Raw genomic sequence first — 14,651 nt, 5'->3', positions numbered from 1 at the left:
TTCATTCACTTTACCACCACATCTAACAACGTATTGAAAGATCATGCAAAAATGCCACAAATGTGTGAACTGATGGTCGACTTTGGGAACAATCAACCGAGTTGAGCTCCGCTCCAAAGCGACATGAGTAGATTCGAACGCCTAGTTAGATTAAACAACGCGTCGCAAATAAGATTTGGACAGAACTAAGACCCTAAATTATAATCCTCTGGCTGTTGTCAGTGACGTTAATAGCTGCGCCCTCCTAGTTTCCTGTTCTACAGTAAAGTTCGCATTCTACTCAAGCCATTCCAAGGTTATAACATCAAAATCCTTCACGTTATTACAAGAAGCACTGCATACGAGGAACTCTTGTGCATATACTACGCTTCATGAACTCTTTAATTATCACCTCATGAGTCTTCTTGTTCGGTTACGCTCGGATTGAAGTGGTAAACAAGTCCACACAGATGATATCCTTCAATCACCACCGACCGGTCAATCTTTGGGCAAGTTGCCACGATTTATATTCAAGATTCCGAAGAAAGGCTCGCTGAATGATCCTGGGCAGGTCGCTGTACGACGGGAGAAGCATCGGTACGAGGTGTACGAGTGAAGCGCCGCGAGAACCACGACACAGCCTGCTGCTCCGCCTGCTCCGCTGCTGCCATTTGAACTTTATCCTCAGGATCGGTGCGGACTGCATAGCCATGCTTGGCACCCGGAATAAGTATGACTTCGTGCTCAGCGTCTTGCTTGCTCTCGAGAATAGCTTTCATTTTCTTGATATCATCAGTCTTCATCTGCAAGTCCTCTTCGCCGACGGACCAGGAGATGGGAATCTTAATTGCGTCAATGTCCTCCGGTACCTTGATGAAGGTTGGGTGCACTAAGAAGGCGGCGTCGATAAGCGGTTCAGGGGCCGAGGAGGTGCTCTGGGATGAGTGTCGGGTGACGCGGTGATCTGGATAGTCTTGTGCGAGGGTGACGGTGTGCTTTCCACCCCAGCAAAATCCGGCAGCGCCAATCTTCAAGTCTCTAGTCTGGAAAGGAGGCGGCGAGGTCCGAAGAGCCGTGAAATATTTGATTACGCCGGCCTCCGTCTTGGCGATGCTGCACGTCATAAACCAGGGGATCAGGTGGTAGAGGACCTTGACAAGTATGAATGGCTTGACGAAGATAGTATAGAGCCATGACTTCTTTTCTAAGATGGTATGCATAGGAGCAATAATCGAAGGAGACATGGAGCGGCCTTAGCATCTATAAGTTGGATGTAATCTAAAAGTCTTGGTGTGAAACAAACCGTTCATAAAGTCTGGACAGTAGACCAGAAAGCCCCTTTTAGCATACTGGTCACATAAGACTCGATTGTTCACAAAGTCATAGCCGAATGCATCGGTAATGTAGACTATGATCCCCTTGGGACTGACACCAGCTTCGGGCCCAGTAACGTAGGTTTGGACGCCATGTATTTCAAGTTCCTTTCCAGTTGGCTGGCCCTTAGAGACCTCACCAAGGAAGCAATCGGGACAAGACATTGAGACAGATATGTGAGCAGATTAGTGTAAAGATGTATTGAAGATTGAGAATGTCAAACAACGAGGATACCACAAGAGGCACTCTAATGATGAACGAATGATATGATTACACTAATTTGAGTTCGCCCGACACAAAAATAACAATCGGTCGGATCGATCGGATCTGGTGCATAATTGACCGACCGAAGTTCCGACTGCCGCCGCGAATGCAGGGTAGGGAATATGGAAGCTGACTACGCACTAGGATGAGCGAAAGTGGATGCAACATAGATTGCATCAGAACGATTCTACAAAGTCGGCGAACCTACTACTATTGCCCTGCTGGGCTATTGATGGAGACGCTAATGCAGGGAAACGAATATTCTAGTAAAGTTCGACGAAGACAAGGTACAACCATGGATGGACGACTACTTCTTGCATGGAGGCAGTAATTTTATTTAGGAATTTGTTGATTCTCAATTTAGCAAATATAGATTTCTCCTCATAGTTCATTCAAGGTCTCAGCTAACACTCAAGTCAAGACATTGATTATCTCAGATCATCTTGATACGGTCATACGCATTCATATCGCCCAAGTCTTAGGATCCGTGCCTCGTTTCACTGCAGGCCGCTGTCCGATACGTTCGATCCACTTCTGCAAGTGTGGGAAATTGTCCATGTCCTCCTGAGTGATCTGGTCCATCTTGTGCCAGCTATCTAACCAAGCTTGCATGTGTCAATACAAATTACGTTGCTTGTTGAGGAATCAAACACTTACGCCAAGTCGAGATGTCTGCAACAGAGTACTTGCCAGCGCCTTTACCAGCAAGATATTCTTTAGCTTGGCCAGTATACTTACCCGAAAGGTGGAGCTCAAGGACACCATAGATACGAAGAACTTCGTTCTTGAAGCGATTGATAGCGACTATGTTCAGCGACGGTCAGAAACGCTTCATAGTTAGGAATGACTTTTTGATGACTTACCCTCATTGTCCTTAGCATTTCTTGAGAACCAGCCCAACTGCCCTTGAATTGGTTGACCCTGAGAATTTTATTAGTGTAAACGACATATCGGCGGCAGAAACTTCAATACGCTGCCGTGCCAGAAGAAAAGCCATTGCAGGCATTCGCTTCGTCCATAATCATCGGTGTAGCCGAACGCAGCCTTCTTGTCTTCTTCCTTGAAGAGATAGAGCAGCTCTGCCGAAGTCTCCATTACTGGGAAAGGCGGATTTTGGGTGTTGTCAATAAGAACTGGGATCCTTCCTACGGTCGCAGATAAGTATCATCCATAGGTATAGATATCGCTCCCGTACCATTTGGGTTAAGTTTCAAGAACCAGTCCTTTTTCTGCTCGTTGGTACTTAGGTCGATTATTGTCGTAGTGTCTATTAGGTCCGTCAAGGCTTCGTACATAGACACAAACGAGTTAGATCTACGAACACTCCGTGCCATACAACTCCTTTAGCTCCTCAAGCATAATCTGCACTTTCTTTCCATTAGGAGTGTTCGAAGTAATTAGGTGCAGCCCCTGAGCACTTTTGGTTAATTCCGGATACAGATTCTAATGGACACTATAGCTCGCTAGTACTTACCTTGGCATTCTTCACCTCTGCCGGCGTATCTTCAAGATAGAAATTCGAGGCCATTGTGTAATAGACTTGTCTTCGAGCCTTTGATGGGTTAAGTCTGAAAGTTGGAGTATGGTCAGTGTGACTGTGTCGTGAGATCAGTTGCAGATGGGGCGTCAGATAGTTAGAGTTGGAGAGTATTCTCCACTGACCCCTGGAAGCTATCCGGAATCCGTATCAGCTCAGCAGTCTTCGGAGGCGACGTGGGACCTCCGGTCGGCGCTCCGAACGGAATTCCTGACTATGATGGCCCAAATGGCCCCACATGATCGCACAGAGTAGATATAGTGAGCAGTCCCTAGTTGCGATCATTGTTCAGATCTTGGATTACATAGTCACATAAGCCAGCAACATCTTCTTTCGATATTTCTAGACGATTCGATCAGATTCTCTTTGCATAAACCCCAACACACAACTCAACTCAACAATGAAGCCTAGCACAGCAATGAAAGCTCTCGTCGGAGATGAGGCTGGCGGCTACAGACTCGCAGACGATATCGAGATCCCCACCCCAAAGCCGGGCATGATTCTGTGTCAGGTGCGTTCAGTCGCCCTGAGCCCCTACGACGCAAAGATCGTAGACTATTCGAATACCCCTGGCGCAATAGGAGGCTGCGACTTTGCTGGTATCGTAGCCTCAGTCGGCGAAGGTGTTACAAGGTTCAAGAAAGGCGACCGGATCCTCGCCGTAACTTTTGGCCTCAACGCCTCAGACAAGACGGCGGGCGCTTTTGCCGAGTACGCCTTGGCGACTGAGGACTTAAGCTGCCACGTCCCCGAAAACATATCCTTTGAACAGGCAAGCTCAATGGGTCTTGGCATTGCCACTGCTGGACTGGCTCTCTTTCAAGCACCCGGGCTAGCCCTTGAACTGCCACGTCCAAAATCCGCCGAAGACACACCTTCATTCGTGCTGGTATCAGGAGGAGCAACAGGTACCGGAACAATGGCCACTCAGCTTCTCAAAATGTAAGTGGATTACTCCTTTCCAATATGTACAAGTATGATATGTTGCACAAGCAAGTGGTATTTCTGAGTTATCTCACTAACTCGAACATGTACAGAGCCGGATATACACCAATCGTCACCTGTTCACCTGCCAATAATGCCATATGCGAGAGCTTCGGTGCCGCAGCATGCTTTGATTACCGCTCGTCTACATGCGGCGCCGACATCCGCGAGTATACCGCGAACAGCCTTGTCTCTGTCTTCGACTGTGTGACCGACGCATCGACGATGCGGATGTGCTACGAGGCGATTGGTTCTTCTGGTGGCAGATATGTCGCGCTCGAAGCTGTTAGCCCTATCGTCAAATACACGCGACGAGATGTCCGTGCCGACTGGTTGATGGCTCCTACAATTATGGGAACACCAGTTGAAATTCCGGGCACTTACGGACGCCCTAGCACCCCTGAGCACCGAGCTTTTGGATTGAATCTGTTCCTCCTAGCAGACAAGTTGCTGAACGAAGGCAGGATTAAGAATCATCCTTTGGAAATTAGGGCGGGAGGTTTGGCGAGTATTCCTACGTACGTAAACGATCTACGTGTTGGGAATGTACGTGCCAAGAGGCAGGTGGTTCCGTTAGTGGACGCATAGACACGGTTCAGAACATAGTTCTCAGGCATATTCATGCTTGCTCGTCCAAATCAGCTTATAGAGGAAGGTGGTAGACTTGAACTCTTAGTTTTATAGAATGGTTCTTAGCGCAAACAATTCTCTTCGATGTGTGAGGAATACAAGTGTCTGTGGGAAACTTAGCAACATTAGAATATATGTTTTACCTCACTTTGAGGTCGACAGACTTTGGCATTCTAGTAGACCCGTTAGAAAGTAAAGTTCTCTGATGTGAACCCCAGACAGAAGATTGGCCTCGCCAATTTAGTTAATATTCCTTGTGTAATAAGAAATCCGAACATTCACGAATAGAGGCAGAGAGGACTCGGAGAAGTGGACCTAAGACCATCACGGTCAACAATGAAAGCTTTTCAAACGATTTTATGTAGTCATTTATTGAGAATGAACGTTAAACGGTAAGTCGTATATGTCAGCATCACTTATATTGTAACCTGAGCCGTTTTAAAAGTGTCCAGATATATTAGATCACCCTTTGTACTCTTAGCTCGAGTACTTGAGTAGCACCGGCAAGTGCACCGAGACGACACATGCTCGTGATCATAGATTAGTGGAGATTAGCGAGTAGCCGCCGAAACGTGTATATTTTTAAATAGAGATCTGCTGTATTACTTGACACTAGTCCCGTCTCGAGGCAGTACTTGATATTGTCTGGTCTGTACACAATACGGACCGTAAACACACATTTGTACAATCATTGATTACAACTGTCGGAGTCCTGCGTTATAAATATCGATGTTCACTATACATAAGACTAAGCACAAACAAGGCGTTGAACAAGCCAGCATGTGATTGGACAGTGAATATATAAGACGGCTGATACTATACTAAATTCTTGCTATAGAGAGATAGGGGCGCTAAGTGATTACCTTGCAGCTCCACGAGCGGCAATGGCCGTCGGCATCCATCGCAAGGGACTATGGGTAGGCCCGCAGTGGGACCTCCTTCTAGTACCATAGTACGTCGGATGTCTTGCAGACAAGTTGTAAGCTTATCGACAAGGATGTCTTATCAAAGCTGGGATATTTCCTTGAGCCATATCAGAGCCGGGTATCCAGGACCCTGGTTCATGCACCCTATAAGCTAGTCTAGAATATTATAGAAAGACTTGCCAAGAACGAACAAGCCAAAGCCGTGAGATACTTAGTCATGCCAATATTGGCTTGCAGGACCAGAACTACCCCTGAGTCGATTAACCGAACATAGATCGACAGCTGATTCTTGACCCTGTTTCTGACCCTGTTTTGAGAAAATGCAGGGAGTCCATATACTCCACAGTGTAACTCCAATAGGCTTGGTGCCATCCGTATGTTTACCAGATTCAACCTCACTCAGCATATGTGCCAGGGTAGTCGAGTCACAAGCAAGTTTTGGCTCCGCTTGTGGATGCCTAGTTCAGAGCTATCTCAACCGATATCGGCTAATACATTAGACAATCTTGGGAACGCCTATCAAGTCTAGGTTCGAATGTGATATATCTGATTAAGGGGTCATTCGAAGACTTGGCTTCTTAGAGACGTGTTTCAATTACGAATCGGCAGTTAGCTAGCCTGTGAAGGAGTCTAAGTAATTCCGAACCGCATCGCTCGCGATACGTAGGACAGTTGCCTCTGAGTGGCTGTATCGTAGATACGGCTGTATGCATGTCTTCATCACGCATCAAGGCAAGCTATGCTGGTCAAGAAACGAGTCTGTGATACTCGTGCCCTTGTTGACCTTAGTTTATGAGATCAAAGCAAAGATTCTATGCAATCGGCTCTTCAACTGCATCCTTAGTCAGATCATTGTTGCACAACGAGGCTTCGGGGTTTCAAGACATTTGTAGATATTCTCCGACTTTACATTAATTCTACATATGAACTCCTTCTTCTATCCCAGCTTGAAGATCCTGAATCACCCCACCGAGCTTGACATGTTCATCAGTCATACTTCTAAGCATGACTTGAGCAGAATCGACAACACCTTGTAGGCTACCGACTTCTCCACCCCCAAGCTCATGTTGGTCCGAGTTCCTTCGGCTCCCTGTTCGAAGACTACGACCTATGCGATTGAGGAGATGCATGATAAGCTGCAAAACCATGATGAATTGCGCGGAGCACGAGCCAGCACCGTGCAATGTCTGTTGCTGCAGCTCAATCCCCTGGGCTATTGATCCTGAGGAACATTTGATAGATCCACAGATTGCGCGAAAGAGGCCGAGGACGTACTGATAGGCGGCTAGAGCCAGAAAAGTTGGTAGCTGTTGTTGACTGCTATCGCGGGACAATAATGAGGACTCATACGTGCTGTCCGTCAGCGGCATACTGTTGATGATGCGCACCAAGGCATTCGCGGTCTCGAATGCTTCATTCACCACAGGTGAATTTACTGTCAATGGCAAAACAATTTCTCCGCACTCCAACTCTCGTGTGGCCCTCGTGGCTCGCTGACTTAACTTCATCAGCTGCTCTGTTAAAGTATCTTTGCTTTCATCTTGAGAAAGTGTTGGCCCGGTTCCTGAGCTCTCTTGGGTCATGCTGTCATCATCGCCGTTGTATGTGAGGCCCGGTCCGTTATTCCAGCTGTACGTGTCGCCATCATCGATACAGACTATGTCCATGTCGAGCGGTGGCAATGGCATCATCAAGTCGTTGATATCGTATCCAGCAACATCCGGAATTGATAGCACCGTTGGGAGATCCTGCTTGAGCTGCGTATTCGCTTTCGGGGATGGGACGTCTTCCCCTTTTGATCGTTTGTTTCTCTGCCTCACTACCATTGGAGTAATTAGTTCTGTGTGTCTAGCACTGTGGATAGACCTCGTGTAATGGAGACACAAGACATACAGCTGTATACACATGGTGCATCCACCTTTGCACATCGGTCGCACGGGGTAAGATGGCCGCCGCCTCCACTACCGGTTGTTGATGGTTCCCAACTCTTGAGGCATCGCACCTTTTGCTGGCGACAACGGTCGCATGAGGATCTTTGAGGGAACATTTGACTAGTGAAGAGCACAAGAGTCAGTATACTTGTTCATGTGTAAATGAAATTATACTTCGTCAAGGTAGTGTGCTCTAGGGAACCTCCCATAGCGGCTATATCAATGCGGTACGGCACGAGACGGAGACGGCTCCACGAGCCGCAGTCGCAACCTGGTCACGGGAGGTACCCATATCGAAGGTCTGTTTACACGTGCCGGTGACTGATTAAACCCTACACCGCAGCAATGCAAAGACACTACTAAGCACTACGTATACGTCGAGATATGGTCCCCTCATGCGAGTCAGAGCACGACTCAGAGAGCTGCAACTGTCCATCATACGAGAATCAGCTGCTCGAGTCAATACCTTGTTGATAGAAGCTTCCACGTACGCGTGTTTCAGAGTCTCCGTGCACCTCAATTACATTGACCATTAGCTGTCTTCTATATACTTGTCTGTATGCGAATGAGAGCTTATGCCTCTCCATGCGGTCTGCGTTTCGCACTATGGCTTCACAACACTACAACAGTGGATAAAACTATCAGAAAGCTTGGTAATCTCATATAGAAGATGTACGCAGGTAACAGACACGTACCCCGGATCGCCGACGTAATAGACCCAGCTACGATCTGACATACATGAACAGTCCGCGGCTGCTCAAGAAACTTAAGGATTATCAAGCGTACAGATGTCATAGAAGTGAGATTAACATCCTAGCTCGGTGACGCTTTTGTAAGCAGCCTGTGACTTCGTGTAGGGGTTTCAGGATGCATTGACTGATAGCAAGTCTAAAGACGTGAGGTTGTCGAGCTTCGCCGAACACGGAACACAACAAATAGAGTGCACGCAGGGGTCTAATGCGTCATGTCATGGGAAGATGAGGTGCAATCGAAGAGAAGGTCGGACGAGGACGGGATGTAATGAAGATCCATTGCAGGGAGCGATTTTGGAGGCGAACATATCGGGCCTGCTGCTTACGTATGCATGTGTATGGATATATATGACGTATTTTTTGTACCACACAGTACATACTATGATTTGTTACAGAGAAACCCTAACGATACCCTAGTAGTCAATTAGTTTGATTGGACTTCTACTAAGGCTCATCTCTACTATAACTCAGCTAGTGACTATCCCTTTACTTTGAGAGTCTAGAGAATCTATAATGCAACGATTAATTAGTCCAGAGGTATAGTGTTTCAATTCACGGTTATCCAGCATAAGAAGTGTGGCGTTATTGACATGTGATTGTGGCTGTGCATCCACTTCCTTCCCGGAGTAATTGATCCACGATATTCATGTTCTCCCACCACGCCCGGCATTCATCAGCATCACGCACTAAACCTCATATATGTCCTGTTATGTCCAACACTGCATCTACCACTGTCTGCCTACACTCGCGACTCGTCCCTACTTGATCCTGGCCCATCGCACTATGTCCAAGGCACACTCGCCGGCCCTCGCGCAAGGCTGCTTCCCCTCACTATGACTACGATGTTTGCCTCGATGCCATGGCGGTCAACGAGAGAGCGCCCTACGAGCACCAGGCTGACAGCATCCCCGTCTGAGGCTCCAGATAAAGGCTTACATGAGGCCCTGGACCTGCGTGATCTTAACAATGCTTTGAAAGCTCTGGTGGACATCTTCCCAGACGTGCAGCCAGAGGTATTTCGTGAAATGCTCATGGCTTTTGGCGATGAGAGCCGACTCCAAGTCGTTACTGAGGCCATGCTGAAGAATAAATCAAAGTTCGTGGCGGGCCGATGGAGGTCATCGATCAATGGTGAAGACGAGCAGAAGGAAGAAGGAACACCTAGCCGAAAATATAAGTACAAGAGCACGAGCGCAAAGGGTACGAGAGAAGCACCTTTGGTGTTGGAAGACCAGTTTAGAAGTAAAAGCTATCGTGATGCTGTCAAGGCGCAGCTCTATCAAGAGTTCAAGAACCTAAGCCGTTCAACCATCAATGCGGTGCTGGCCGAGCACAATTATTCCTATACTCACTCGCGTCCAACACTGTTAGGGCTGAACACCCAATCTTGGCGATATTCACTCACCAAACTCTTCACTCGGAAGAAATCGCCGGGTGTTGAGGATCATCCACTGTTAGAGTGGCACCGGGAGAGCAGAGCTGGCGGTCCAACGACACCTCGTTTGATATCGACAAACAACTTCGAACTGGACAAGGAACTGTACGAGCAACTGATCGAGCCTATCATCGCAACACAAATGGCAGAACAAGTAGCGAACGACCACGAGTTGGCCGAAAAGCTGAATGAAGAGCAAGCCGAAGAACTTGGAGAGATGTACGACTGCGAATGCTGCTTTACATCTTCTACGATAGAGCAGCTCAGTGCATGTAATGAAGACGGCCATTTCATATGCTTTCGATGCATACGACACACTGTGGACGAAGCGCTGTATGGACAAGGTTGGTCGCGGAGCATTGATATTGAAAATAGCAGCCTGAGATGCATGGCTGTGAGCAACGCAGAATGCCGCGGTCGCTTGACATCGCAGTCCCTCGAAATTGCTCTTCGTTCATCGGGCAAAGAGGGGACCGACTCCCTGCGGAAGCTTAATGAGCGCTTCACCACCGAAGCTCTGATCAAGTCCCAGATACCGCTGATACAATGCCCATTCTGTCCATACGCCGAAGTCGACACAATCGCTCTCTCAAAGCCACCATTAGCCCTCTCACTTCGACCTCAGCCGGTGATAGTTTCAATCTCCCTTTTCGGCCTTGCGAATCTTCTCTCCACTATACTACGTTTCGTCTTTCTCTTCATATTCTTTTTTGTCAACCTCAACTACCTCCTCCTCCCGACCCCACTCCCGTTATTGTCTCCGGTCACCGCTTCACTCACTCGCATTGCCCGTAGACGACATGGTCTCCGCTTTACCTGCGGATCGCGTGCCTGCGCTCGCTCTTCGTGCCTCTCCTGCAGCGCCGAATGGCCACCGAACACACTCCACACCTGTCACTCGTCGGCTCTTACATCCCTCCGCACCACTGTCGAGCGCGCCATGGCCGACGCCGTCAAGCGTACATGCCCGCAATGCCATACGAACTTTGTCAAGGAATCAGGCTGCAACAAGATGCGCTGTACGTGCGGATATACGATGTGCTACGTCTGCCGCGATAAAATCGGAACAGAGGGCTATGCACACTTCTGTCAGCACTTCCGGCGCACACCAGGGGCCAACTGTGTGCAGTGCGATCGGTGTGACTTGTATCGGACGGAAGACGAGGAAGCTCTGAGGAAGCGGGCGGGAGAAGAAGCGGAGAAGAACTGGAGAGAGAACAATGCACTGGTCGAAGATGACATCGCCCGGCAGGGGCTCGCTCAGCTGAGGGGTGGAGGACAGATGGTGCTGCGAAGGGCGGCCCTTGAGAGCTTGTTGGACCGTTTCCTGGATGCGGTCATTGCTTAATGAATCTCTTTATGTGGCTTCGTTGGTTGTGCATTATTAGTAGCGTCGGAGTTCAGTGTGTGTGGTTTGGTGTTGATACCCATGTATTGTTCTCGAGATTATGACTGAATTCTTACTTATCACATCCACATGGATCTGGCCCACTAGACATGTGCTTCTGCCCCGCATTATCAGCTCCAGCTTCCCCTCGTTGAGGTTCGTATATTTCAGAGGCACGTATGCAACACTGACCGAACCTATTCATCTTCACAGTTTGCACCTGTCGTATAGGCTCACGCTTTCTTTCTCCATCTAGGTCTCCGTCCTCTGATCCGATAGCACGGTGTGATCTGTCATTCAATCGGTAAGGAACTTGTTCACTCATAGCCTCTGCCGATTATTGGCGATACAGCACATACATCGCACATTTGTATACCCCTTGTTTCACACTCGCACTATCAGTCAGTCGCTTCACATATCCATTCTCATCCTGATATTACCCCTTTCAGGCTAGCCTCCATACACTCACCATATATCCTCGAAACACATACCTCACATACACACCCACCCCCATCCCTTGATCCTTCCCTTCTAATACCTGCTTCCACCATCTCCTAAACCCACTAACCTCACACCCTCCCTCTCCACAGCCCCCCACCAATCCAAAATGTCAACCCCACCCCCCTTCACCGGCAAAACAATCGCCATCACAGGCGCCGCATCCGGCATCGGCCTCGCAACAGCACACTACCTCGCCCGCAACGGCGCATCCCTCTCCCTAGCCGATATATCCGCCTCCGCGCTCGCCTCCGCCGCATCCACGCTCTCCCTCACCCACAGCGCACCACTCATATACCGCGTCGTCGACGTCAGGGACGCAAGCGCCGTGAATGAATGGATAGATGCCACGCTGGAGAAGTTCGGGGCGCTGCACGGCGCTGTCAATGCGGCGGGGACGAACGGGGGGAATCCACCTGCTACGCCGATCTGGGATGTTGATGATGCGTTGTATGCGCGGATTACGGGGGTGAATGTGACGGGGGTGTGGAATTGTATGCGTGCGCAGTTGCGGGCGATGGGGTGTGGGAGGGAAACGGAGGTGGGGATGCCGGGGGAGGGAAAGGGGATGGAGGTCGCGGGGCAGAGGGGGTGTGTGGTGAATGTGGCGAGTATAGCGGGTGTAGCGGGGCGGGCGGGGAGTGCGGCGTACGCGGCGAGTAAGCATGCGGTTGTTGGGATGAGTAAGAGTGCGGCGATGGAGGCGGGGGCGTGGGGAGTGCGGGTGAATGTTGTTGCGCCGGGGTATGTTGATACGCCGATGATGGTGTATATCAGGGATGAGGTTGAGAGGTTGAGTTTGAAGCGGGTTGGCAAGGCGGAGGAGATTGCGGGGTTGATTGGGTGGGTGTTGGGGGGTGAGGGCAGTGCGTATGTTACTGGTGAGTTTTCCTGTGCTGATGATGGATTTCGAAAAGGGGGTGCTGATGTTTGTAGGTGAAGTGTATGGGAGTATGGGTGGGTGGTTCTGAGAGCATGGAAAAGGGGGATAGATGCGTGATGATGAGCGGAGAAGGATTTATTATTCGAGGGCTCGGGGTTGAATCGAAAAGGTCTTTAAGAGCGGTAGAGTGAGACGTACGAGATGTGATCATATTTGTTCATGAGCCATACGAAATACATGAAATGCCATTGATATATCAGACACGTGTAGGGGGTATAATGCGCCAGTAAATGCATGTTCGCGTATCGCTGCAGACGAATGCGCTAGACTGATGGATCGAAACGTGAACATAAATAGTAGAGAGACACAGATGATATAGGGAACTTTTCCGAACTCCGTCTCGTGTCCTGTAAGCCACACCGCGTTGGCAAATGATCATGCCCTCGAGCAAATTACGTAAACGATTACTGTCTCTTAGGCGTTGAGCGACCCTTACGAGGCGTGTTCAGGAGCTTCTGTCCATTACTTCGCATTGAGTTTAACTCCTGTTCAGTCCGGGCCCTCTTCCGGGCCACTTCCCGGTCGCGGTCTCGGATTTCGTCTTCGAATCTCGCCGCTAATTGACGCTTCTCTCTTCGATTGCTGATGACTTGTTTCATGGCATCGGTGAATTTTTCCACAAACCATTCGCCTGCACCTTCCCATTCCTCGAGTTCGAGGGATGACAGGAATGCAGTCTTTTGATCGTGGTTGAACTTTTGTCGGGCATATTGCATCCGGTCCGGCAAAGCTGCGTTCATGAGATTATCTGGAAAGGGTACGACTGGCTCGGCTGGATCATGGTCGAATGACTCCTTCGCCAAGTCAGAGTACGGCTTCTTGAATAGGATTGGTTCGGCATAATCTATCACGAAGGTATCGTCGATATTCTCTTCAGCAGCCTGCTCACGAATGTCACGATCTGGGCTCATAGGGGGCGGTGCTGAAGCTACAACTATAGGCTTCGGCAATCTCTTTGACTCTGGCAGTGGATGCTCCGCCTTGATAAATCTGGGTTGTTTGGCCGTTAAGGCGTTCGTAACCCCAGATACAGTCTCTGGTACATTTTTATTAGGAGGCAGGCCTCGAGCAACGGCATTGGGATTCGGGCGTTGGGCAAAACTAGTGTGAGTCTGAACTCGAGTCTTTGCGGCAGGCCAGTTAGTGGGCGGAACGTCATTCGGTGGCCACGTAGGAGTGTGTTGCAGCTTCATATTCTGCGTCGGCAGACGTTTCGGGCCATTATGTCGGACTGGCTGCTGCAGAGCTGGAGAACCTGTACGTTCTACTAGATCTGCGTCGTTCACAGTCTGCGTCTCTTCGCCGATTGAAGTCGTCGGATAGTCACCTTCGTCATACATCTCGCGGGCTGTCTCCATTATGTCATACATTCCGCCTTTACGCTCATCGTCTTCCACATCGACCTTTTGTGCAAAATGCTCTTCCTCTTCATCGTCTTCGTCGTACTGCGACTCTCCATTTATGCTTGACCTTCCCTGGCTATAGCCATCACTATACATCTCTTGGTTGTCCTGGTGGTGCTGCTGGGCTGGCTCGACGAAATGGAGTTTTTGAGGCAAACGTTGAGGAACAGGTAAATCAAGATTCGTGATGCTACTATCATCCAAGCTACCGATTTCAGAAGCTTCAAAAGGGTTTCTGTGGGCACCGTATGTCGAAGACCCACGGGAAGAAAATAAGCTATTCCTGGCCTGTTGCTGAAGCGGAGGTGGAGGCATTGAATCTTGTATTATCTGAGGCTGATACTGCGGCACATTTTGAAATGCGCGCGGTCGCTCTCTCAAGCCATACTCAGGCTGAGCTGTGTTTTCGCTTTTGAATTCTGGAAGCCGGACATCGCGAGCTGGTGCAGGTTTCGTGCCGAAGGGTGAGCCTGTACGATTGTTCTCCTTCGAAGCAACGAATCTCTCCATTGTGAGGTCAGCACGCAAGCATAATCTGAGAGTGGGATGGTTGCAATGAGTAGGAGTGCGAGGATGTGAATAGATTAAGATGACCCACGCGTTCGAAC

General features: G+C 49.2%; 7 protein-coding genes across 7 annotated transcripts; 3 read left to right on the top strand and 4 right to left on the bottom strand.

Moving 5' to 3' along the window:
• Positions 1-111: 111 nt before the first annotated feature.
• On the bottom strand, positions 112-1,644 carry EJ05DRAFT_506687 (alpha/beta-hydrolase). The gene is made up of 2 exons (XM_033747847.1): positions 1,283-1,644; positions 112-1,231 (listed from the first exon to the last, which is right to left on the bottom strand). The coding sequence occupies exons 1-2, from the start codon at positions 1,515-1,517 to the stop codon at positions 510-512; spliced, it is 957 nt and encodes a 318-aa protein (XP_033605499.1). The 5' UTR covers positions 1,518-1,644; the 3' UTR covers positions 112-509.
• Positions 1,645-2,079: 435 nt separating this feature from the next.
• EJ05DRAFT_506686 (glutathione S-transferase) lies at positions 2,080-3,349 on the bottom strand (the record flags this gene model as incomplete). Its single annotated transcript, XM_033747846.1, has 7 exons — positions 3,092-3,349; positions 2,940-3,027; positions 2,813-2,884; positions 2,590-2,762; positions 2,481-2,538; positions 2,275-2,421; positions 2,080-2,222 (listed from the first exon to the last, which is right to left on the bottom strand). The coding sequence occupies exons 1-7, from the start codon at positions 3,143-3,145 to the stop codon at positions 2,080-2,082; spliced, it is 735 nt and encodes a 244-aa protein (XP_033605498.1). The 5' UTR covers positions 3,146-3,349.
• A 112-nt stretch (positions 3,350-3,461) lies between these two features.
• On the top strand, positions 3,462-4,834 carry EJ05DRAFT_534469 (GroES-like protein; the record flags this gene model as incomplete). The annotated part of the gene is made up of 3 exons (XM_033749187.1): positions 3,462-4,096; positions 4,192-4,684; positions 4,823-4,834. Exons 1-3 carry the CDS (start codon positions 3,555-3,557, stop codon positions 4,832-4,834), a joined length of 1,047 nt encoding a protein of 348 aa, XP_033605497.1. The 5' UTR covers positions 3,462-3,554.
• A 1,777-nt stretch (positions 4,835-6,611) lies between these two features.
• Positions 6,612-7,520, bottom strand: EJ05DRAFT_495886 (uncharacterized protein; the record flags this gene model as incomplete). The annotated part of the gene is made up of 1 exon (XM_033746306.1): positions 6,612-7,520. The coding sequence occupies one exon, from the start codon at positions 7,518-7,520 to the stop codon at positions 6,612-6,614; it is 909 nt and encodes a 302-aa protein (XP_033605496.1).
• Positions 7,521-8,888: 1,368 nt separating this feature from the next.
• EJ05DRAFT_24020 (uncharacterized protein) lies at positions 8,889-11,396 on the top strand. Its single transcript, XM_033740045.1, has one exon. It carries the CDS (start codon positions 9,211-9,213, stop codon positions 11,158-11,160), a length of 1,950 nt encoding a protein of 649 aa, XP_033605495.1. The 5' UTR covers positions 8,889-9,210; the 3' UTR covers positions 11,161-11,396.
• Positions 11,397-11,806: 410 nt separating this feature from the next.
• Positions 11,807-12,668, top strand: EJ05DRAFT_495884 (3-oxoacyl-reductase; the record flags this gene model as incomplete). The annotated part of the gene is made up of 2 exons (XM_033746305.1): positions 11,807-12,578; positions 12,634-12,668. The coding sequence occupies 2 exons, from the start codon at positions 11,807-11,809 to the stop codon at positions 12,666-12,668; spliced, it is 807 nt and encodes a 268-aa protein (XP_033605494.1).
• A 376-nt stretch (positions 12,669-13,044) lies between these two features.
• On the bottom strand, positions 13,045-14,553 carry EJ05DRAFT_534465 (uncharacterized protein; the record flags this gene model as incomplete). The annotated part of the gene is made up of 1 exon (XM_033749186.1): positions 13,045-14,553. The coding sequence occupies one exon, from the start codon at positions 14,551-14,553 to the stop codon at positions 13,045-13,047; it is 1,509 nt and encodes a 502-aa protein (XP_033605493.1).
• Between the last annotated feature and the right edge of the window lie 98 nt (positions 14,554-14,651).

The sequence above is a fragment of the Pseudovirgaria hyperparasitica genome (assembly GCF_010093815.1).
Source record: "Pseudovirgaria hyperparasitica strain CBS 121739 unplaced genomic scaffold EJ05scaffold_1, whole genome shotgun sequence".
In the NCBI taxonomy this organism is placed as follows: Eukaryota; Fungi; Ascomycota; class Dothideomycetes; order Acrospermales; family Acrospermaceae; genus Pseudovirgaria; species Pseudovirgaria hyperparasitica.
The sequence above is the reverse complement of the archived record's forward strand: the minus strand, read 5'-3'. Positions and strand labels throughout refer to the sequence as shown.